Source organism: Paralichthys olivaceus, chromosome 3 (genome assembly GCF_024713975.1).
Source record: "Paralichthys olivaceus isolate ysfri-2021 chromosome 3, ASM2471397v2, whole genome shotgun sequence".
NCBI classification, from domain to species: Eukaryota; Metazoa; Chordata; class Actinopteri; order Pleuronectiformes; family Paralichthyidae; genus Paralichthys; species Paralichthys olivaceus.
The window spans coordinates 10,590,128-10,613,596 of NC_091095.1; the positions used below are offsets into that span (position 1 = coordinate 10,590,128).

The 23,469-nt window shown below is 40.1% G+C and overlaps 2 protein-coding genes across 2 annotated transcripts; both read left to right on the top strand.

The window, feature by feature from the left end:
- Positions 1 to 118: 118 nt before the first annotated feature.
- On the top strand, positions 119 to 5,952 carry LOC109625541 (protein ANKUB1). Its single transcript, XM_020080805.2, has 6 exons — positions 119 to 286; positions 682 to 825; positions 2,427 to 2,643; positions 3,040 to 3,154; positions 3,393 to 4,289; positions 4,559 to 5,952. Exons 1-6 carry the CDS (start codon positions 197 to 199, stop codon positions 4,638 to 4,640), a joined length of 1,545 nt encoding a protein of 514 aa, XP_019936364.2. The 5' UTR covers positions 119 to 196; the 3' UTR covers positions 4,641 to 5,952.
- Positions 5,817 to 22,038, top strand: ppp1r2 (protein phosphatase 1, regulatory (inhibitor) subunit 2). The gene is made up of 6 exons (XM_020081331.2): positions 5,817 to 5,951; positions 13,494 to 13,601; positions 14,038 to 14,121; positions 16,885 to 16,979; positions 18,668 to 18,853; positions 19,409 to 22,038. Exons 1-6 carry the CDS (start codon positions 5,821 to 5,823, stop codon positions 19,426 to 19,428), a joined length of 624 nt encoding a protein of 207 aa, XP_019936890.2. The 5' UTR covers positions 5,817 to 5,820; the 3' UTR covers positions 19,429 to 22,038.
- Positions 22,039 to 23,469: the final 1,431 nt, after the last annotated feature.

Below are 23,469 nucleotides of genomic sequence, written 5' to 3' on the forward strand. Positions count from 1 at the left end.
GATTATTGCTGGACCTGTTAGATCGCTGGACCTGTTAGATCCCTGTTAGATAGTTTTGCCTCCTCAAACCCCACCCAACCCCTGCCCCCTCCCAACAATGAATCTGCCTGTGACAAACTCCCCCCCGCTGCACACTGCCCAGTCCCATCAGAGCACCGCAGCCGAGCCAAACAGACGACGGACGTATGTCCTGACCATGAGGGTGCTTGTCTACTTTGAGGGCTCCTGTGAGCCTTTTGACGTCCCTTCAGATCAGACTGTGGGGACCATGAAGCAGATGTTGAAGGTAAACAGCTCCAGTCTGGACCCAGGGCCTGAAATGGACCTTGATACCTGGACAAGATTTGACATGATAAAAATATGTGTGACGATTACTGGAGGATTACTGGAGCGTTTGATGGATCTATTGCATCTGTGGCATGATGATGCTTTTGATGGTGAAATAGTGTGCATTGCAAATTGGTTTATACATGTATTTGTGTTTGCATAGACTGAAAGTAGCATTGACACTATTAGACTAATACACTGTCACTGTCAGTCTATTATTTGTTATATGTCAAAGTAAAAGCTACACTGGAGAGGTTTTTATTCAGTTTACTTGGGGAAGTAAATGCAGCTACACACTGAACATGGTCGATCACAAATGTTTCTTGCTCATACTCTATCCACTCTCTCCTGTAGGAAACATTTCTTGTGCAACTCTCCGATGAAAAGCAGGTCAGGCGCTACCTGGAGCTGAGCTATGGTGGTGCTGCTCTGCAGGACAGCTGGGGTCTGTGTGACGTGGGCGTCACCAGTGGCAGTGCCATCCGATGCCTGATAAAGGTATTTAAACACCTAGAGTTCACAGATTTGAAGCTGTGTCAGGATGTTAATAAAATCAGTGTTTAATGATGCATGTTGGTGATGCAATTTTAAAAATATACCTTGCACATAAAATTCCTGATTCAGCAAAAAACAAGTTCTTTTAAATAGAACAAGTCAAGTTTGTCATTGTTTAAATCTGGTCACATCAAACTGTTATTCTTTATGTTCCCAAATCTGAAAGGATTCAATTACTAGAACTTTTTTATCTCCAAATATTCACCAGTAATAGGGTTACATAACTTTCATTGCTTGTTTTATAAACAGATTATTATATATAAGAACATTAGTTTATTCTATCATTTGTGGCACTTTATAATTAAAATGGCACAGTTATCAGTAAATTGGTGAGTGGATATTAAAACGTTTTGTTTCTTTGTCATGAACAAACATATTACCAAACCTATATAACATCTTGTTGATGTTGTTTATTGAATACTTAATGAGGAGAAACAATAGGGATGACACAATGCTCTCATATATGTGCTATTTATCTTTTAAGTTTTTGTGATCATTGTACAGTAAACATCCAAATAAGTTGGCTCCAGAGTGGGTGTCGTATTTTACAAAGGAACATATAATCACGAATGATGATTCCATTTAAAAACATCTTTGTATGTACTTATTAGCTTGGGATCATCAAACAGTGAGTGAGTTAGTGAATTTGTGCACTAATGTGGAACGAGATGTTCCCATGTCAGCAGCAGCTTTGCGGGAAATTACTTTATGGCTGCAGCGGAGATCTTTAGTTTTTAGTGTGAGGTGTCATTCCAGGCTCATCTCTTGGCAACCTGGAGGAAAAGTTACAAGTTGTGAGCGTGTGTGTGTGTGTGTGTGTGTGTGTGTGTGTCCTTTCTCAGCCTTTGTCATCACATCCTCTCATAAAAATAGTTTCTATGGGATTTATAGTGTCTCTGACCAATTTAACTCTCCTGACGTTTGAATGTCGCGGTCTGGATACATTTCACATGTTTTGTTCATTTCACCAACTTTTATGTCTGTTCAGTTCAAATCCTTTATATCCAATTTGGCAAATCACTAACAACCCTTTTAACAAATCTATTTTCACTTTTGCAAAAAGCAGTTCCAGTTGTAGCTCTCTCAGTAAAGTTATCGAGACTGTTCAGTACATACACAATAGTTCAGTTATTTTATGAGACTGTACATAGTGTCAGCCACAGAGGGGCAGCAAACTCCAGGATCATTACATGCTGCCCCTGATAATGAGACACCAGCATTCCCTTCTTTGTTTATGTTTGGCTTTTGCTGTATTTCCATATTAAACAACACTAGTTATGTAATTGGATTAAAAATAATAATAACTAACTAATCTAATCTATCTACATGGTGGTTCATCTGAGTACATTGGCTGCAAAAAAATGGGATAAATTGTAATAAACTAAAAGATTGATATTTGAAATCGACTAATGCCTCTTTGATAATAGATTTAGTTTTTTGTAGTCAACACCCCCTCAGTTGGATGTGATAAAAGGATTGCTCTTGTATTCATTTGTTTGCACTATTAACCAAATCACTATTATTCCACAATGATTATTTTTCAGATTGAGCAAAAGCCTGTGATGCAGGTGTTCAACGCTGTGACAGGAGAAATGTTACCAGTTACAGGAAGTGAGGCCCTTCTGCACATGTCCGTCGCAGGATTGAAAACGATGGTGTCCGTGCAGAGCGGCCTCCCCGTCAGCACCTTCAGACTCAGCAGCCTGACAGATGTGCAGCTCTTTGACTGTAACCAGCTGCAGGACTACTCCATTGAAGTGGGTATGGTATGATTACTGTCTGTGTTGCTACAGGACTGATGTGTGCAGCTTCACAGTGAGTGCTATTTGGCTCATTTATGGAAAGTTGAGGAACAATGTCATTGATTCAGGGAAAAGGTTGATGTGTTGTACTGTCTTAGCTCATGCTCATTAAATCATTTTGTCATGATAGAGCAAGGCTGTTACCATTAGCATTCAACAACTACTGTCATAGTCTTGCTGCATCGCCAATGTTGACAAGTATAGGCCTAAAAGCTCCAATTTGATGAACAAAATAAATGTACTCTATTTAAAGATGACTTTGCTGTTTGCATGCATAAGATGTATTTTAAGATAAAACAGAGTAATAGTTGATATATTTTGAAATCAATGCAGTGCTTTGTGTATCTTAACATAGGCACTACTCTCCGTTTGGACACGTGGGACGGGTGGGTGGAGTTCCTCCACGGTTGCCTCCTGGGTCAAAGGTTGACAGTGCAGAGCCACCTATCAGGGGAGAGGAGTGTGATGAGGTCAGACCTGATGTGAAACAAATATTGTGGGTCAGAGATCACCAAAGTTAAATGTGGAAGCCATCCAAAGCCATGCAGCGATTCACTTCGCCACAGGAATCCAATGTTCTATTCACCTATCTGTGACTGGGCCATAAAAGTGTGACAGAGCTGTTGTCGTTTAATAAATCAGAGTTAATGTCACAAACAAAACATTGTATTCATCTTACGTCAAGTGAAAGTTTCCTCTTATTCCCAGGTTTCAGCTGCGGGCGGCGCTGTACATCGCTGCCTCTTTGGGCCACCTGGACCTGGCAGGCTGGCTGCTGGAGAGGGGGGTGCATGCTGTCGAACCAGTGGGAGTACATCCGTACCGCCAATGGTGCCACCAAACCTCCCACCAAGATGCCGGAAAGGGTCCCATCCATGCAGCTGCAGAGAGCGGTCAGCTCCTCATCCTCAAACTCTTTATCTCCAGAAACCTTTTGAGCTTGGCTTGTCTGGACCCTGTTGGTCGTGACCCTTTGAAAATTGCCATTCAGCACGGCCACAGGGATTGTGTGCACTACCTAGCCAACAAGCTGTGCTCAGTAGTATCCCTGCCTAATATAGCCCTACCCATGCAGATATACTGTCAAATGAAACGCTGGGTGACTTTGGGACAGAGAAGAGCTGCCTCCAGTCCATTCCAGTACACCTGCGCTCCATTCAAAGGCAGGGTGGGTGACATGTTGCTGGTAGATGGCTTCAACAAGCCGCAGATGTCTTCCAAATCCAGGAAAGTTGAGACCAAACCAAGGAAAAGAAACAGAGTTAAAGCCGTGCAACACTTACCACCCATTAGCAACTCTCTCCCCTCCAAAAGGGCACCGCATCAATTACCCAGCCTGCAGTCTGTGAATGACTTTAAAGAGACGCAAAAAAGGTGGAAGCAGGATGTAAACCACAGAGATGATGACGCTTTGAATAAAACAAAGGAGGGAGACAACAGGTGTACACGTCTCCCGCCAGTTACCAGAGGAGGCACCCGCAACTCAGTGTTTGTTGGGTCCCCATTAAAATCATCCAGTATTCTGACTGCATCTCTGGAGTCCTTCTCTCAGCACTGTGGACGGACACCAAGGGAAAATGCCATATACTGCTTGAGTATAGCCAGGTATGTTCATCTACATGTGTTCAGTTACTCAGTGAAGGTGCTGCATAGATTTTTACCATCAAGACATTTCTATATTTACTTTGGGGTTCGACTGATCTTTGCACTACATTCTACATTCTGTGCAACATGGTTGAATGTGGTGGAAAATACGATTATTTACAGGAAGATGTAGATCTGTTTTTTCTTTTTTCAACAGAGGTAATGAAATTCTATTCATTAAAAAATGAAAAACTGTTTATAATTTTATTTTATTTTTCTCTTTAATATAGAACATTCACCGAAAAACCTTGGTTGAAGCAGCTGAGCATAGCACGGACCTTGGTCAGGAAGCACGTCCACGCCATGGCTTGATACTCGTGCATCCTGTGGCTATCCCATCAGCACCCTGAAAGACTGAAGAATACTTCAGAGTGACAACTGAGGAGTGTATCTCAGGTGTAATGTGTCAGTAAAAAGTAAACCTGTCTGTCTTCCGGCAAATATCTGCCTTTCTTTGCTCTTCAGTAAGACGAAGAGAATAACAGACATCATGTATACATGCATTTTACTTTTTTTCAAATGATGACAATTTATGTTGGACAAAAGTCCAGGCAGGGACTGGCCTTTGCTATAATGACTTGCCTTAAGTGGAAATTCAAGGCTGAAACCACTAATATCAAGTGTGTACTATTGTACATGTATATTTTTTGTGCACTTTCTACATATGTCATTATCTATTAACCATTATTTTAAAACCTTTTTTTCCTGCTTTGCATTTCATCCTCAAAGATATGAGAATTTTACAGGCTCACATAACTTCTTAAATGATAGCTGCATACATATTTTTCTTTCATTTGTATTTCTGATTACTACTGAGTTAGTCACCTCATTTATTCAAGACATGAACTCAATTAATTGTAAATGTATACATTCAGGTGCTGGTGCAATAAAACATGCAAGGAGGGAGCCTGTGACCCAAGCATTCCATTGCCAACGACTGCTGTATGTAATTGTTGTGCACATGATAAATAAGATCTTGAATCTTGAATCCTGAATAAAGTCATGCGTCTTGAATAAGTTCATTCTTCTATATGTTAATATGGGGCTTGACTTTAATGAATTAAGTTCTTGTCAAATTAAATGAGGTTGTTTATCGAGGTTTCTCTCTTTTATAAAACTGCAGCAGCTTTAATCGCCGTGACACTGTGAGGGCGTGTCCTTATTCATTTGGAGCCAAACCTCTCATCTACAGTCTGCACGGTTAAAGCAAATCTCGCGAGATCCTGGAGCCTCGCAGACCCGCTGGTGGAGCCGTTGCCCCGCCAGCAGTCAGAGAGGCAGCCGGTGAACAGACATGCTGAACCGCCAGGACCCAGCCTAGCTTCCCCCTGTGCCTCCGGAGCTGAACTGAGTTATGACCGGGGACGCCTCTGAAACTGAGCCGGTCTTTGACAACTGAGAGGCGGACACTAGAGAAGCAGAAAACCAGCTGGAAGAGAAACAGTCCAGTCAGTTCCATTCAGTCCGCCGGTTTGACAGCCTGCGTGTGGGAATGGCAGCTCCTCGGCCGATAAAAGGGATCCTGAAGAACAAGAACAGCGGCACAGGCGTCAAGTCTCTGCCCGACGAGGTGCCGCCGGAGGATCCCGAACAAGCCCCGGGACTCTCGGAGGACGACCCGCAGTAAGTTTTCCATTCCAGCTCGTCGTGAGGTCCGCCCGCCCGGGACTGCTAGCTAGCTTACAAACTTGTTAGCTTCTGTAACGTGTAGGCTAACTGACACTAACGTAAAAAGTCCCCGCTCCGGGTTTTTGTGTCAACCGACAGTGTGTGTGTGAGACACCGGTGAGAAAACTTTCTAACTATCTAATGGCTTCTTCTCCACGACAAATATCTGCATGGTGCCTTGTACCAAGGGCTAACGTTTTGTCATTGGAACCGTGTTAGCTTGTTTCGTTAGCAATTGTGTTAAATGTATTATTACGGTTGATAACTATAAATCATATTGCCAGAGACATTCAACTTTCTTTCATTCAGAAACCTCTTACTGAGGACTAAACTGCTATTTAAGTAACTATAAAACACAGTTTGAAAACACAGTGACCACCCTCATGCAGTGATGACCATAATAGGTCAAATTAAAAACCTCCCTGAGCTGAAAGTGTCCCCATGTACATGTTGAGTTATATAATATGATATTAATTAGTTTAAATTTAGATTACTCCACATTCTCATGTTCTCATACAACCTTTGTTTTATGCTTTCGGTTACACCCAGTTGATCACAGTTAGATCTGATTGTTGAGCAGTCATTGTTAGTTATTGTAGATAACATGATGTTACATTGATGTGAAATATGACTTATTAAAATAAGAAAGGATGGACGCTCCTAAAATGCGATGTCAATTACAATTTTACAATTTGTATAACATTACATACAGTGTGAATTGATCATATTATTTCAGTCTGTTAATCATTAGGTGCAATGAAATGTCAACAAATGTAAAACAAAAATGCCAATAATAATCTAATGTGCAGCCTTTTTTCACAATTGTTGCTTAAAAAAACAATGAATGGTCCGTTACAATAGCTGCTCATTATCTATTAGTGCCAGTCAAATCTTTGCAGCCCTAGAATATTGTAAGACAAACAGTACATGTGTGATACATGGTGTGCTACAGTTTGCATTAAGATGGAGAAGACCTATTCTTATTTTTGCTAATAGCTACAAACAGATTTTATGATATTGCGCTCTTTGATTTGTTGCTCAAGTTAAAATGGTAGTTTGTTGCTCAAAGCCTGTGAGTCATGATGACTTAGCAGGTAAACAAAGCAGAACTGGGTGTTAGTTATATCTCTGGCAGCAAAATCTTGATGTTACGTGTGACACTGACAACTTTTCTGTGGTAAACAAGCCTCCTGTCAAATACCCTGCTTTCTGAAAGCATCTCCCGTGCCCATTTCTCCATACATCTAGTACTGTAGACGTGTACTCAGAAAACATTTCGCCTTGCTTGGCATAACCTCCACCCTGATGCTGGCCAGGACACAACAGGGCAGAGGACGCTTGACTGAAATATCAAGCGTGTTCGATGACACTGAGGACATTTTAGATGAGGTCAACAGCACTGCAGGAAAATAAACGGGGGTGTGCCAACAGTCTCACAGTGTAGGGGCACAGATTCTACAGTGATCTGCCAAAATGGAGATTGTGAAGACTTATGTGAAACTGCTAAATCAGCTGTTCTGTTGTCTAATTGGTGCATGGCCTTATGGTCGGGTTGACGAGAGCTGGAAGTTAGCGTCTCTCTGGAATAACAGTTGAGTTTGGTAGAATCATCAGATGAGTTCCTATTGTGAAAATTTGAATTTGAAAAACAATTGCAATCAATCTACAATATATGTCACAGCACATTTTATATATACCAATGAATACATTTTTTGTCAGCTTCATCATCATATTCCTCTGGTAGTTACTTTGGAAAGGTAACTTAAGTTGAACGGGTGTTTAATCATTCTTTGTTCCCCCTGCTTCTCTCATGCCCGCAGGTCCAGACATTAGCAATAGTCCCGTCTGAGCTGCAGCATGAGAAATCAGGCCACTGAAGGATTGTTATTAGTGAAAACCATTTCAACAGAGAATCAAGATTTGTTTTCTCTGTTGGTTTAAAAAATAGTCAATGTTTGAGAAACAAGAAACTTGAGGGAAAAAGTTTGCAGTAAGAATTCTGTGTGTACAAGCACCCCAATACATAGACTTCTCTCTCTTGACCTTTGATGTCACAGGCACTGACACTTTCACTGTGGCAGAGAGACAACGCTCCAGATTACTGACCCCTGTATAAAGTTGTTTCAAAGATCTACCTTGATTCTAGATTTGAAGGCATGACATTATAAGAAAAATCCTGACTCGTTTTTATAATGTAACTGGCTCTATAATTTAGGAAAAAATACATTGTCGTATATTTTCAGATATGAATGTCATCTCTGAACACATCTGTGAGTAGCTGGGTAATACAATACCTCAGGCAAAAAACTGATGCAGGTCTGTTAAAGAAGTATTCTCATGCTTCATGCATTTCTGGTTCAAATCCCATCAGGGCTTTCAAAAGTGCCCTTGAGCATGTTCATCTCTGTAAAGCACATCTTCTGAACTACTTTTAACAGTTGGCTTAAAATATGTTGATTGTGATTATGTCTTAAAAGTGTCTTAAGTACAAAACCACACTGGTGCTTTTAAGGCTTTACCAGAATAAAAATCTGTCTGATTCACAGTTAGGGTGATGTGTTAACACCACCCACCTGCCAAATGCTGCAAAATCGTCAGTGCAAGCTGGAGTTTCTGTCTGTAAAAGTTGGTTTGGGCAGTGTCATCAGACTTTTTTAGTTTTTCAGTAGATTTCAATGTTGAAACAAAATCTTAAAAAAAAGTGTTCATGTATGAATTAGGAACTATTTGAAAACAATATCAACATGCAAACTCAAGTTGCATATTATATATAAGATGACTTAATTTTCTTCATTATTATTCTCCATATGTTTTGTCAGTTAAATTGGAAGCCAACCAGCTTTTTACTTTGTTCAAGTTGAATGTGTGGTTTATCATGCACTGTTCACCCTGTGTCAGCAGGTCCAGACATTAGCAAAAGTCTGAGCTGCAGCGTGAGAAATAAGACCATTGTAGGACGGCAGTTATTAGTGCACACCAGTAATGGTGAGGAAGTGGAGGAAAAAGGATTCTGTGTACACCCAAGCACCAAGTCACCACCAGAGTGGTGAGAAGAAAAAGGTCTGAGGTCTCTCATCTTTAAAGCATGTTAAAAGCAAATATACACAGTCACATACCTGTGTATACTCCTAATTGGTAGTTAATGACTTTCTGTTTGCGCTAAGCACCTTACTTGGGATATTACAATATTAAATATTTATTTACCAATGCATTACTCTCAATACCAAATTTGTTACCACAGCAAAATAGAAAATAGAGGCTGCACACGCAATTTGACATAGTTATTGTGATGCAAGCAGTATTTTAGATTGACTTGCAGGTGACAGATCAGTGGTGTGAAAACAGATGCTTAAAAAGTCAGCGTTTTATTTTGACAGACAGTAATGACAGTAGGCTACTAATGTTGTAAGTACCCATATCACATTAGGAGCCTTTATTACCTTTGTGAACATTGGGTGTAGAGCATTGGTGCGACAGCACTGCTCACTCTGAGCATTACAACAACCCAGACATTTTCCTTATCAGCTTCACGTGTGTTTGGGAAACATATCACATTGTCCTCTAACTCATTCTACAGTCCCCAGAGGATATCCTGAACAAGCTCGACAAATACCTACCACCCGGCATTCATTTGGTCTACCATCTGTCAAACAATTCAGCTTCCCACCATAGATTTCTAGTCACAGCATGAACCCAGTAGATGTCTCAGTGCTCACAGTCAGTAGAGTGCAGCTCTCTTGATGCCTGTTTTTAATCACTCTGTTGTTAATGGAGACAAACACAATCTGTTGAAGTCAAATATATAAAGATACTAGGATAAAGTAAAACGGCCATTATCCCTTGAGGACACTGAAAGTCTGCAATATACAGTGTGTATCCCACGTGTTTCATTTGTGTATTTCCCTTGTAATTCCAATATTTATCCTACTCTACAAAGGCTCTCTAAGGTAACTTATTTGGTGTTTTCTAAGGTTTTGGATAAACTGAAATCATACAGATTCCACTGTACATGAATGTTATTCACATAAACCTTATCTCCTGTGCAATTGTTTTTCTAAAAAATACTTTTTGTTATCCTTTCAATCTTCCACTATTATTTAGTTAACTGTGATGTATGAACATCACACCCAGTCATATATAATTCATGGATGCCTCCATGAAACTCAATCTCTCCTTCAGTGTCTTACAGGCCTCATCCTGACTGTGTGATGGACAGTTTGACTGGCAGGCAGCAAATCTCAGATTTTCCATAATGTGGACACTCAGACCATTTATCCTCCTGTGTGCTGATCATTTGAAGTGAAACACAGTTAACTGCGGCTTATAAAGCCACAATGAACAGGTGTCAGGTGAACACCTCCAGTCTATAAGGATTAAGAGCATCAAGGCAGTGAAAATGAGTGCCGAGTACCCTCTTCATTATGGGTCATATTCTTAATGAAGAAGAGGAAGAAATATCAGTGTAGTTATATTTTTTCTTTTTAACCTTTTTATAATGTTCTACAGGCATTTCTTTTGGCATTTTGGCTTAATTCAGATTTTAGATATGCAACAACCAACACTGACTTGACTTACTTTCTTATTTGTAGCAGGCATCACACATTCCCACTTAATGCCCTTAAACCTCTGACATGTTGAGTGTATCCAGTTTTTGGTCCCTCCTCTTTAATCAGCTTCTCCTCTGATGCCGTGTTTCTCTTACGTCTGGAGAGATGACAGGAGCTCAAGAAACTCTTCTACTTGCTAAATCTAGTTGGATATCTGTCAAATTTCATGTAATCCTTTACTGAGCAACTGCAGGCGGTTAAAGAACAGCAATTGGCACTTGTGATGTTTACCAAACAAAAATTCGGAGAAACTCAAAAAAAAAAAAAAAGGTTTTAGGAAAGAAAAGATAATCATCGTTATTTTGCTCACCATTGATCAAGTGGGTTACAGTGTTGGACATATGATGGCTTCAGTCTGGAGTGTTGAGCACAGGACGCAAGCTGGACCTTTTCGCCTTTCCTCTCTTACTATGCCACCTGATAGCTCAGCTCATCACAGTGATGATTCACTCTGTTTAATGAGTTTCCCCACAGCGTTATGTCACAGCTGTTGACCAACCTCGAGGCCGTCATCATCACGTAAGAGATATAGCTCTAAATTTAGTGTGTGCTCGGGGTTACTGCTGTCTGATATTTTTTCTACCTTTTTAAAAGCAGGTACATCATGATTTGTTTTACAGTTTTTGTGATGATTCGCTCTGAATGGACCAGAGTGGATTCATGGGTAGCATCAGTTCAGTTGAAGTAGAACAAGGTGGGCTGCTTCTGGATTGTGTAACCAAACACCCATGAGAGTGGAGGACCACACACTCAGTAACACCCACCATGATGTTAACAGAGTTGCTGTTTGTTGCCGTTTGCAGAGAAAATGTAATGAGTGGTGTTTATTTACATATAGAGCTGGGAAATGAGAGCCGATCAAGTGCTCACTGGAGACGCTACTAAAGCCAGGTGTGAACCAGTATATGTAGAGCTGTCCGTTTGTGATCAGATCACCTAAGACCCACGTTTTTGTTAGCTATGAATGGTGCCTAAGCTTGCTTTAGAAATAGTTGATGAAACTAGAAAACCCACAAACACATGGGCAGAACAAACTCCACACAGAAAGACCTCAGCCGGACAGTCTTCGGTATACAGATTGTCCATCACTGTGTATATTTTGGTGCCATTCTGGATCCAAGTACAGATAAAAAGAATACTTTACAGGTTGACTATATGTATTTGTTAAGATAGACACTCTATTTGGGTTTTCTAGTTTTATATGTGTTGCAGTAAAGGACACATCCAACATTATTGCTAATCTAATAGAATGAGTGAGATTGTTCAGTATTTTGGTCAAGGACATTTTATCTGGAGCAACAGCATTGGCCTGTAGGGCTGCCTGTTTACAGAGCTGTTTGTCAGCCCACAAGAAAATACACTAACTGAGTGGAACCTTTCAAACTTGACTGAATGAAAGGTTTCTTTCCATAGTTATCTTTAATTTGCTGCATATTACCATTTAATGTTTTTGGTGTGCCAGTTTGATTTGATGCAGGGATTGTACATTTTATCACTAGGAACTATTTAAAAGCTAAATACCAATGTAAGCTGTCAAGGTTGGTGTAGCATCTATAAATAACTTGGTTCAGCATCCACAACATAAAAGATTTATTTATTAACCAATCTCTGTGTTTTTAGTTTTTGCATACTAGTGTACAACACACAACTTTCCATCAAAATAAATGTTGAATGTTGCTTTTTCAGCAACTGTAGGTTATGTCATCGACATATGGTTTTCAATGTAGGACAATGATAGAAAGGAAAATTGGTTTTCACAACCTTTTTGTGATTGGTAGATAATCTTGGATCTTGAAAACTGTCCTTTCTTTGCTGCTCCAAGTCGGGCAAAATAAATGATTTGCACATTTGCAAAATCTTTGGTGATGGAGAGAAGTAGGGGAGCTCTGCTGGCTTGTGACAGCAGGCAGAGGATTTAACCTCTCCACTCTCCCACCTCCTGTCTGTCTCCCATGACCTTTTGTTCGATAAACAAGGTAAAGGCTGATGTAGTAACTTGGCAGGAGAAGGCAGAGAAAGCCAAATAGAACCTAGATTTATAATGTTAGGTTTCAGACTTTTTAGGTCTTTTGGAAATTGAAATTATTTAAAAATAATGATAAGTAAACCCTGTGCTAATGGAAAAATGAGAATGCTGGGGCTTTATAGTGCTCTGAATATAGTAAAAAAAAAAAAAAAGAGAGACACAAATGAGGCAACAGAAACCAAATGACATCTAAACTCAGAAACATGTGAAATACAAGAGAAATGCATAATAAAAAAGTAATATACTGTAGGATCTTTTAGTTGAAACAAACATTTGGAAAAAGATCCACCTCATCTCCCCTACAATTTAACGACAGGTGTTCTCTTTGTCCTATCTAACAAAATATCTCATTTGTTGCTGGTTTATTATTTATTTCTGTCCATTTCCTCTGATTTGAAAGTGCAGAAAGGATTAGTGTGATTGTGAACAAAACGCCGTGCTGGAGAGGTGACAAACTTATTCCCCAGATGAGGTTATGGGAGATTAGAAACTGGTTTGTTTCAAAAATCAACTCTTGTAATGGCATTTGTATCAAATATCTGATAAACTTTCAACCTCAATCTGACAGTTGCTCAACCCCCTCCATCACACTACCTTGACACAAAAGCAAACAACATCCCTGAAAATCAGAAGAAGCCAAATTGGTGCCGATGGCATTTGTGGGGCTTTTTTATTATTTTTTTATCTACATGTTCCCAAAATAATACAGTCAGAAGAAACTGGGGCACATTCAGTCCTAGATTAAATCTGGTTGCTCTACTCCCTGGAGGATGTGGTGGGTGAGTAGCTGGTGCACGGTGGTCCACATCAAATGTCAGTCCGTCACGTTCATCTCACTGTTTTTAAAAAAAAATCAATTTACAGGAAGAAATCGCAGAAATGGGATGAGATGAACATCCTGGCCACGTACCATCCAGCCGACAAAGACTACGGCCTGATGAAGATAGACGAACCCAGCACACCTTACAACAGGTCAGGGCCATAAACAGATCATTATCTGTTTCTATTGATAATTGATAACGTATTACATGAATCTTCAGGTTTTATGTTTCAAAGACATTCATTGAATTGAGGCTTGGCAAAAATGTCTTCCTGCATCAACACTAAAATATTTCAATTAAGAACATTACATATTTTTAGGTTGGTGTGTGTTTGTGCTGGTGTGTGTTTGTGTTGGTGTTACAGGGGTGTCTCAGCAGGTCTGTAATCCAATATGTCAGTGTGCTGCAGGGAAGGTCACCTTAGTCACAGACCTTTCTTCTGTCTCTTCTCATGGTCCCCTTTCCTCTCCTCCTATTCTCTCCATCTCTCAGTCAGCATGACCTTCTATATTTCCTTTCCTGCTTAATCTTTCCCCACCTCACCTCATTATCCACTTATCTTTATTTGATTAATTCCTCTCTTTCAGGATGGTGGGGGAAGACGATGATGAGGGCGCACTGAGCGACTCGGACAGCCACGGTGGACTTGCAGCCGATGACCTGGCATCAAAGTAAGAATGAAACCTGAGTGCAGGCCAAGAACAGAGGTAGAGAGGAAAAGAGAAAGCAAGCGATGACAGGCGGGATGTTGAGGTTATACTATCTTTTTAGTTGCTGGTACAATGTGTAGCATTTTAGGTGTTTGGTGTAGGAGGAATGTAAAAGGGAAAATGGGCTCTCAGGTGTTGCCCTGATAAGACACACCTGAACGCACAGTACAATGGCTTTGTGCTCCAACAAGAATGTTTCATAACTTTAACTGATAAGGAGTATTTTACTGTTCAGCCTCTGACGTCCTAAGACACTCAGTGGCCACTTTATTGTAACATTACAAAAATAAACACTTTGGAAAAGACATTTAAAGACCACAGTTGTAACACTACTGTAGAAACTTTGTTTCCCCTTCCCTAAACACGTGGATCTCTTTTTATCCTTTATTCTAGATGTATTTTTCCTAGCTGTTAATTTTTGTCACTCTGGTATAAAACAAACCCTGCACAGCCCAGAGGCAGTTTTGGAATTAAGGTAGGCACGTATCCTGTACTGCAGCAGCTCAATGCTATTGTCCAGTTTTAGCCTCAGTCAACAGGCAGGGTTGTGTCATATACTGTAGTTTACGCACACATCCACACAGTGGGCAATGCACTCATTCACAGACTGCACCGCTTTGACAATGCTTCAGACTGGAGTCACTAAATGTATCTTGACAAACGTCATCCCTTTTCTGCTGAAAGAGAAGAAAAAACTGAGAGAACCCTGGTAAAGGGCGGCAGTAAATGTGTCATGTTCTCAGACTTCTCATTGATCATTGAGAGCAGACTTCTCACTGCAGCTCTGTTACGTCACAGGCTTGCATTGTAGGTGGAGATATTTTAAGGTCACAGAGGGGGCAAATGCATATTCAAAAGGTTGATGACGCTTCTAACGTACGACAGACACAAAAACGAACAAAACAAAGAGAAAACAAATATCTCCTGGTAAAAAAAGTTGTGACACACACACACACAGAAGGCCCCAACAAAGGTGTCGAGAGTTTGTGGTGATAAGAACTGGCGATGGTGGTGCTTTAAGCATGATCACGTGATCTCTGCAGCGTAATTAATATGTTACTTCCTTTGTCTGCCCACTGCATCGTCCATCGTGCAAAGTCCGGACCCAATTCTCCGCACTTCACCCACAGGCCCTATCTGAAAACTGCTTATGTTCGTTCAACATCATCTGACACCATTTCTTTGTTTCATTGAGCAGCTTCCTGCATTTTTACTCTCAGCCACACAAGCTGCTGATCCTGAAACAATGGGGTTGAATTCCAGGTGACAAAAAGAGTTATGCAATGTGAGCAACAGCTTTAATTCATACCAGCTGCAGTGGACATGCTGCTCAACAACTCTATCAAAAACGTTATTAGCTACCATAGTACATGACAGTGAAATTACATCAGTCAAAAAATGCTTATGAATACCAGAAGATATTTAATTTGAATTTCGCAAAATTTTGCTGTATCCAGATTATCTTTGAACAATGATAGAAAAGGAGTATTAATAATCCTACTAGAGTAAATGTGCATTGTCATGGAGTATATTAACCATATCTGTAAATTCAATTTTTGGGGGAATGTCAATACTGATATTCAGGACTCAGGAGTAAAAGTTTTGATACCGATATATATCGTCCAGAGAAGTAAATTGTAAGGACATCCTGAGGGATAGGGGCTTCATCAAAAAAGTTTATAACATAGTGTTTCAATAGAATAATTCCTTGTAAGTTAACCAAATCAGAAGTGGAGCAGGACTGTGAATAACATCTTCCCCCTTTCAGAGAAGCAGCCTCACCCTGAACCTTTGAACTAAAATCTTTTTGCAAGTCTGTTTGAAGAAACATCCATCTATCACTGGGAGCTGTCTGCTGGATGGTCATAGGAGCTTGAGAACTGTATTTGCTGTGGGCCATCGGCGCTTACATAAGTGCTTTGATGCAGGGATGGGATGAGTTTGTTTGAGTGCTTGTGTGTGTATGCCACAGATAGGGTAGTGATTAGCTCTGGGCTTGCAAGTCAATTAGCTGCCTTTGTTTACGTCTGCAAAGAGTGCCTTCCATTGTTTTACACTAAACCATCCAGATAGTAAAAAATCTTCTCCTCTGTCCTTTCGTTCTTGTTTTATCTGTCACATCCACTCACAAGTTTCACCTGAATCACTGTATCACTTACACCATCTCTCTTCCTGTCTCTGCCTCCATCCACTTTGTGTATCTGACACTGAAACTGCAGCAACATAGAAAGTCTTCTCCCCCTGGCTGAATCGGGCCAGTTGAGATGAGCAGAAGTGCACTAAATGTGTAGCTTCCCCGGGGCAGTTCCTCATATTCACAACCACCCATCGAGCCATGAACCATTATTCACATTGTCCTCTGCTGTTGAAGCTTTTTGTCACCATGAGAGATGGGGAGCGTAACTCTTGTTATTTTTGTTTCATGCTTGAGTACTCACACACTCTCACTGTGCCTACTCTCTCCTTCCTCCCCCTTGCCTAACATATCTCCATCTGTGTTCCTCCAATGTCTGTCTCTCTATCGTAGGCCTTTTTTGTGCTAATTTCTCCTCAATAGCTGAAGGGGTGGTTACAACTGATCTCCTATTTCTATTTAGTTTTGTGCCCATTTAATATGACAATAACACAGCAGAGAACAGGTAAAATGTGAATTGAATTCATCTAAAGAGGCAGTTAATTGCAAATGTGTGTACTTATTTTGTCTCTGTCTGTTGTCTTCTAAAGGCTTGTTGCAGCAGAGGGTTCAGACCCTCGTTTTATGAACAAAGAGGAAGAGAGCAGTGAGGAGGAGGAAGAGGAGCTGACTCCTGAAGAACAAGGTAAACACCCACTCGTCCATGCCAAGTGCTACCTTTATTTATCTAGTTTCGTATTATCGTGATAATATCATGACATCATGTTGTTTTAACGAAAAGAGAGCTGTACTGAATATCCATCTCTATCCTTATGAGTGTGCACATATAGCCACTCTCAGAAGCGGGTATTTGTGCGGTTTTTGCTATTGCTACACAGCCAGTGTTAGCATTATTAACAACTGTTTACTTACCTGTATAGAAGATCTGTTGTGAGTTCAGCTTCAAACTTAATTTCTCTTCTTGCCAAGACCTATCTCCAGCCGTGGAAAGCGACACCAATTGTTTTTCCTCTATTTCTATTACTTCTTTACTTCTACTGAAGATAGATGCAGATAGCTTTTATATAATGAGTCAGTGTAGATTTCTTTCTGCCCTGAAGAAGTATTGCTGCTCAGAGGGTGTAGTATAACTTATTGTCTGTAAATGCAGCAATACTAAAGCCCTTAGCAAGTGACAATCAGCACCACCTGCTCCCGGCACAATAGGTGGTGGAGAGAACGCACATTTAGTGTCTTTAAAACACAGTGTCCTCTGTTGCTATGAGGTTGACTAATGCAAAATATAGGGAAGTGCTGATGGAGAGGGATTGGTTTGGGGATGGGCTGGAGTCTGCACCTGCACACACACATATGCACACAGAGTATCAGGTTGCTTTTGACTGTTCTCTGACATTGTGCTTCTGTATACACACACCTCTCAGGTGCAAAGTGGTCAGTAGAGATGTATAACAGTTTCCATGCTTGCCAGTTGTTTCATATTTGTATCTGAACCATACAGGTCAAAGCAGGGGAGCAGTCTGGAAACTGCAAATCCAGTCAATGTAATCCAATGGCGCAGATCTGCTGCTTCAGCAGTTCGAATCGTGACACACATTTTTATACACGCCACCCTGTTCCACCTACTGCAACTTATAACACCAGTTTTAGAGTTGTAGAGGAAGACGTGCAAATTGAAAGAAGATTTTTATGCATGTATTTTATCGTTAGCTCTTAATGTGAACAGAACAAAGTACTCAATATACTCTGTGTTTAGTAAAGTCATTTCAACACAACCATCACACCCACTCTCCAGGAACTGCAGTGCTAAAATGCATTTCAGTACAGTTACTATTAATGTCAATGTTGCAGCAAAACTAAAATAAGTCTCATCACTGTGTCCTAATTTTCATTTGAACCCTTTCAAAGTAAGTCAGTATTCTAAACTATAGAGACCCAGGAGGTTTTTCTTTGTAGCTACGATGTGTGAATGCGGGAATAGTACATGCATGCAGCAACCTTTCAAAGAGGAATGATGAACAAGTTGAACCATTGTTTTCATCAATAAGGATGCATTATGCCAGCAATATAGTGTGTCCCACAACCCTACTCTTTAAATTTTGCACACACATTCTTTGGATTTTTGTTGTCAAAGGTCACAGTGATCAGGCAAAACATGCTTTTTATTTAAAAGTTCTGAAATTATGTCAAACAGGTCAAAATGATAAAGCAATTCAAATTTAAATTCCAAAATCAACTTCACACTGTGGCATCATAATATTTTGCCCTTATATTGTGTGTTTGTTTCCTGGCCATGATTCGACACCATAACTGGTTTGTGCGGACTTCTAACTGCGATGTGTTAATTCTTTCTACAACTTGTCTCTTCCCCTGCAGCCAAAAAGAACAATTTTCAGATGATGAGGAAGATGCACTACAATGAAGGCCTAAACATCAAACTGGCCCGTCAGCTCATCGCCAGCGAACTAGAAGATGACGAGGATGCAGACGAGGAGATGAAGGACGACACAGATGAGGCGAGGGAGGAGACAGAGGAGATCAGTGTCGACCCGCCACAGGAAGGTAAAGAGAGGGAGACTGTGTTCCTGTGCACGTCTAGATAAATTATTTGGACAGTTTCCAGTCCAGTAGGTTTTTCAGTGTGTGGAAAGAGGCGTAGTGGTGGAGTACAAATTTAAAATGTCATTGATTTGAATAGAAATCCTCTTTGTGCACCGCTGCAGGCTGTCATTGTGGATGTCGTTAAATGAAACAACTGGCTGCTGTTTGTGCCGCACTGTGGTTTCGTTTCTCACACAACTGTGCATCATTAGCACACTGTGTTGTAACACAAAATTGTTTGATCTGCTGATTCCAGTCTTGCAAACCTGCTCTAGAAATGTCTAGTATTATTTCTTAAAATATGGTAAATCTATGACCTTTAGGTTGGAGTCTTAACTATTGGCAAGTGGTGGGGCTGTATCTGGAGAAGTATAAATCTGTTTAGTGCACAAACAAACAAGATGTTGCATTTTTCATGATCTCCACCAGTTCCTCTATTGGGAGAAATAAAATTAGTTGTTTCCATTTTCTTTAAAATCTCACGTCTGCCTTTTTGTCTCTTGTTTTATTTTCCAGCTGATTCTCTGGACTCATAGACGAGGCCTCTCCCCCACCTTTACCATGTGTGTGTGTCAGCTCTAGATCCAGACAGACGATGCTACTGGGCTCTGTGTTCTCAGCGCGGGGCCACAGAGCAGACAGCTTCAGCACCCACACAACGCCTCTCAACAGCCAATAACCTCACGGTCACCTGTCTGTCTCTTCTTTTCCATAGAACTGTGCAATTTGACCTTCAAGCACACACTGTTGGCCCCTTCATCTCTCTCCTGTTGCCAAGAATTTTTTCCGGCCACCTCGTCTGGACTGAAGAAAATGTGATTCTGACCCTGCCAGGAGGTTTAAGGCCTTTTCAAAAAAAAATAAGAAAGAAAGAAAAAGAAAATAAACAGTCTGAAAACCAGAACTGTCCTCTGGCCACTTCAGTCCCTCTGCAGGCTGCGGAGCCAGTATGCCAGCCTTGGAGCTCGCCAGGGGAAATCCCACAGCCTCAAGAAAGACATATCTGAGACATGACGACAGCGCCTGTGCCTGCTGCGCTCTTATTTTTGTTTTGCTGTGTGACCCGCCACTCTGCTGCAGTTTTCCACCTTCAGTACTTCTCATGATAAAAGTTGGACAAAATTAAGATCAGTTTAGTTGTTTGTCTTTCTTTTAATTTTATTTTAATTGTTTTACCCCATTCACATCCTGATATATGGTTACAATGCTGTGCCATCAGAATTGGATTATTTCACTTTACATGACATAATGGTGTTATGATGACACATTAATTTAGCATCTGTATATTAGTTTTGCAGTAAATGACAACATAGCAACATGTATCCAACAATACTTACTGTTAACTGATATGTATGTTGGTTTCTGTGCTGCTCATAGTAAAAAGGCTTTTTACCCAAGATCAAGTTAAAACAACACAGATTTAAAAATTACAATGGCACTTAGCTTCAGACTTTGCCTCTGTGCTATTTATCTCAAGCAAGAGCATCACACCAAACCTCATTTCAAATTCTGGCAATTTTACAAACATGTATACCTCATAGGACCAGACCTAAGGCCTTTTTACTAAATTGAATCCACCGATAAATTTGGCACATAAGTTCTCAAAACAAGAGGCACTTTTTTTCTTGTAAGTAGAAACTCAATGTTTAAAATGTCTTTTCATTCTTTTTCTCCTGTCCATGAAATTATTTTGTGAAAGCTGATTGCAGGACATGTTGGTAAAATAAAAGTTTTTCCTAGTAGAGATTTCAGCACTTGAGGCATTTTAAGTTCATAGGATGGGACCGTAGTGAAGTCCCACACTTGAGGTGTAACACATGCTACTGATAAACTGGACAGTGTCCTGTAGGAAATGGCTTCTGTCTTTTAACAAGTAACAGCTTTAAGAACCAGGCTCTTATGTAAATCTGACATAGAACAAACCAGCACTCACTGTTCCCCCGCTTGGAGAAATTTTGCATTTTCACCATGTGAGCTTCATTTTACAGGATCTGTGAGTAAATTATTGTGAGACAGACACAATATAATAGTTTTGATTTATTTTCTCACCTGTCTTATATGACCTGTTTAGTTTCTCACCTGTCTTATATGACATGATGTCTGGAATGTCAGAAAAGAGTTACTATATTGATGCTACTGATTTTAATTAAAGAGGATTTTGGTGGTGGAGTTAAACCACTAGAGGGGGTGTTTCAAGGATTTTTTTTTATGTTTTTGTGTCAAGAAAGTTGTTAGCAAGTCTTAAAAAATGTGAAGAGAAAAAATCAAACAATTTATTGTTGTCCAAACCTAAACTTTGCATTTAAAACCATTGTCGACTAAGTTTGTGGAGAATTATCCACAACACACACCGTATGACTTCAAGCCCAGAGAGAACCGTGTGACATGAAAAGTATCAAGGTGCATCTTGTGTTGTGATTTCTTTCCTCAAGACCCTTTAATTCTTCACTGTGAGCAGAAGTGTTAAGATTTTGTATCATGGAAATACAAACAGTCGTAGACCAACAGTAAGACAACTGCAAATGCAGTATTTTTCTTTTTGTATAGTATTTGGTTGCATTTGTTTGTTTTATCACCATGATTGAGGTGAAAGCAAATCCTTTTAGTTATTTCCACCGACCAACAAGAACCCTCGACTCTAGTTAGCGGACAAGACATCCATGATGACATGATTGTTGTGGAGGAACGGGAATATGATGTGTTGAATAACCGATTTTGACAGCATTGTTGTTGTCTTCGTAAACGGATAGAAGGAATATTTAGGAGAAGCTGAGATGATAGTTTTATCTTCTCTTTTGAGGAGAGAAGGACAAGACTGTCTGAAACATGACTGACGTGATCACCGACATAGGTGGTTATTACCTGTCAAATGTGCCTCTTATGTACATGTGTGTAAAATGAACCGCCTATTCTCCATGTTATTGTTTCTGTCCAGTCTCACGTTTTGTTTTTTGCACCATTTTCTCCTTGTTCGTTTGTTTGTTTTCCAAGAACGATAGACTGTTTAGCAGTCCCATTATTGCACTGTGTCTCTACCAAGATTTGGATATTAAATCCATGTTTTTGTTTGCATTTCCAGTGTGCATGTTCTTAATCATCAGATCGTGTGTATTCTGTTTCGTCTATTATTAAACAGATGTTAGGAACCACTGTGTGTTGTGGTTTATGCTTTATCTGAAGTTTCAGAGACCTAAAGACTAAATGATGCAGGTGATCAGATTTCATTCACTCTGTCTATGACTGTTTTTTTCTCTTGTCATTGATTCATTTATTTAGATGTGAAGCTAACTTATACATATTTCAAAGCAAGCTGTAGAGATTTGATTTGGATGTTTGAATATTGTTCACATCTCTGGCAGCCACTGGTTTTTTTACTTTTGGACATATAACTTCTTAGATTTGCAATTTGCTGCTGTTATGTAATCCATCAATTTGTCTTGTCTCGTTACACTGATCAAATTTTTTCTCTAAAAGAAACATGCAAGTCATAATGGTAGATGTGTAACTAAGGAAGATGATCTTCGTAGTGAGGGTGTATCTGCGATATGCTAAAACATGTCATATGTCTGTTTGTTTTTCATATCAAATGGGAACAATTAGGATACTTGTAGAACATGAGTAGAAATCTGTTTAGGGTCCTTTCTTTAGGGATTTAATGGAGACAACTGGCTCCATGAAAAAAGAAAGGTATGTTTTGGTCTTGCATATAATAAAAAATAAATAAAGCAACAGATGTTTGGATCTGCAGAATAATCCCACCTTTACCATAATCTGAAATGTTGTAGTTTATAAAATGTTTGTTGTTTTTCCCTCAAGGCTGCCGTAGTTTTGATAACGCATTGTATTTTCTGTTGGAGTAATTTCCATCGATGCTGTGTGACAGTGAATTGCTCTGGTCGTCAGGTGGCGCTGGAACACAACACATCTGCATCCTTGTTGACTTTCCAGAAATTCTAATAGGATAAAGCAGAGGTCCGTGTTCGTGCGGGGATTATCCCGCATGTTTGGTGTGAGTTGGGTTCTTACAACTGAGCCTGAACGCATCATCTGGCGTTTTCATTCAACCGCAACGTAACGTTTGTAACGTAAATCACCGCAGGATTGTTCTCCACTGCTGAATGAAATAACACGTTATACACACTGGTCATGTGTGATCAGAGTGTGTATGATCAGAGTGTGTATGATCAGAGTGTGTGTGACCAGAGTGTGTGTGATCAGAGTGTGCATGATCAGTGTGTGTATGATCAGAGTGTGTGTGATCAGTGTGTGTGTGATCAGAGTGTGTATGATCAGACTGTGTATGATCAGAGTGTGTGTGATCAGAGAGTGTATTATCAGTGTGTGTGTGATCAGAGAGTGTATGATCAGTGTGTGTGTGATCAGTGTGTGTGTGATCAGAGTGTGTATGATCAGACTGTGTATGATCAGAGTGTGTGTGATCAGAGAGTGTATTATCAGTGTGTGTGTGATCAGAGAGTGTATTATCAGTGTGTGTGTGATCAGAGAGTGTATGATCAGTGTGTGTGTGATCAGAGTGTGTGTGATCAGAGTGTGTAGGAATCTGCAGCAGAAAAAAA

What these genes read in the sequence shown, in the direction of transcription:
- LOC109625541 (XM_020080805.2), top strand. Translation starts at nt 197, where the DNA reads ATGAGGGTGCTTGTCTACTTTGAGGGCTCCTGTGAGCCTTTTGACGTC. An exon ending in GGACTACTCCATTGAAGTGG is followed by an intron (nt 2,644 to 3,039) that starts GTATGGTATGAT and finishes ATCTTAACATAG; the next exon opens with GCACTACTCTCCGTTTGGAC. An exon ending in TACTGCTTGAGTATAGCCAG is followed by an intron (nt 4,290 to 4,558) that starts GTATGTTCATCT and finishes TCTTTAATATAG; the next exon opens with AACATTCACCGAAAAACCTT.
- ppp1r2 (XM_020081331.2), top strand. Translation starts at nt 5,821, where the DNA reads ATGGCAGCTCCTCGGCCGATAAAAGGGATCCTGAAGAACAAGAACAGC. An exon ending in CTCTCGGAGGACGACCCGCA is followed by an intron (nt 5,952 to 13,493) that starts GTAAGTTTTCCA and finishes ATCAATTTACAG; the next exon opens with GAAGAAATCGCAGAAATGGG. An exon ending in GCTGACTCCTGAAGAACAAG is followed by an intron (nt 16,980 to 18,667) that starts GTAAACACCCAC and finishes CTTCCCCTGCAG; the next exon opens with CCAAAAAGAACAATTTTCAG.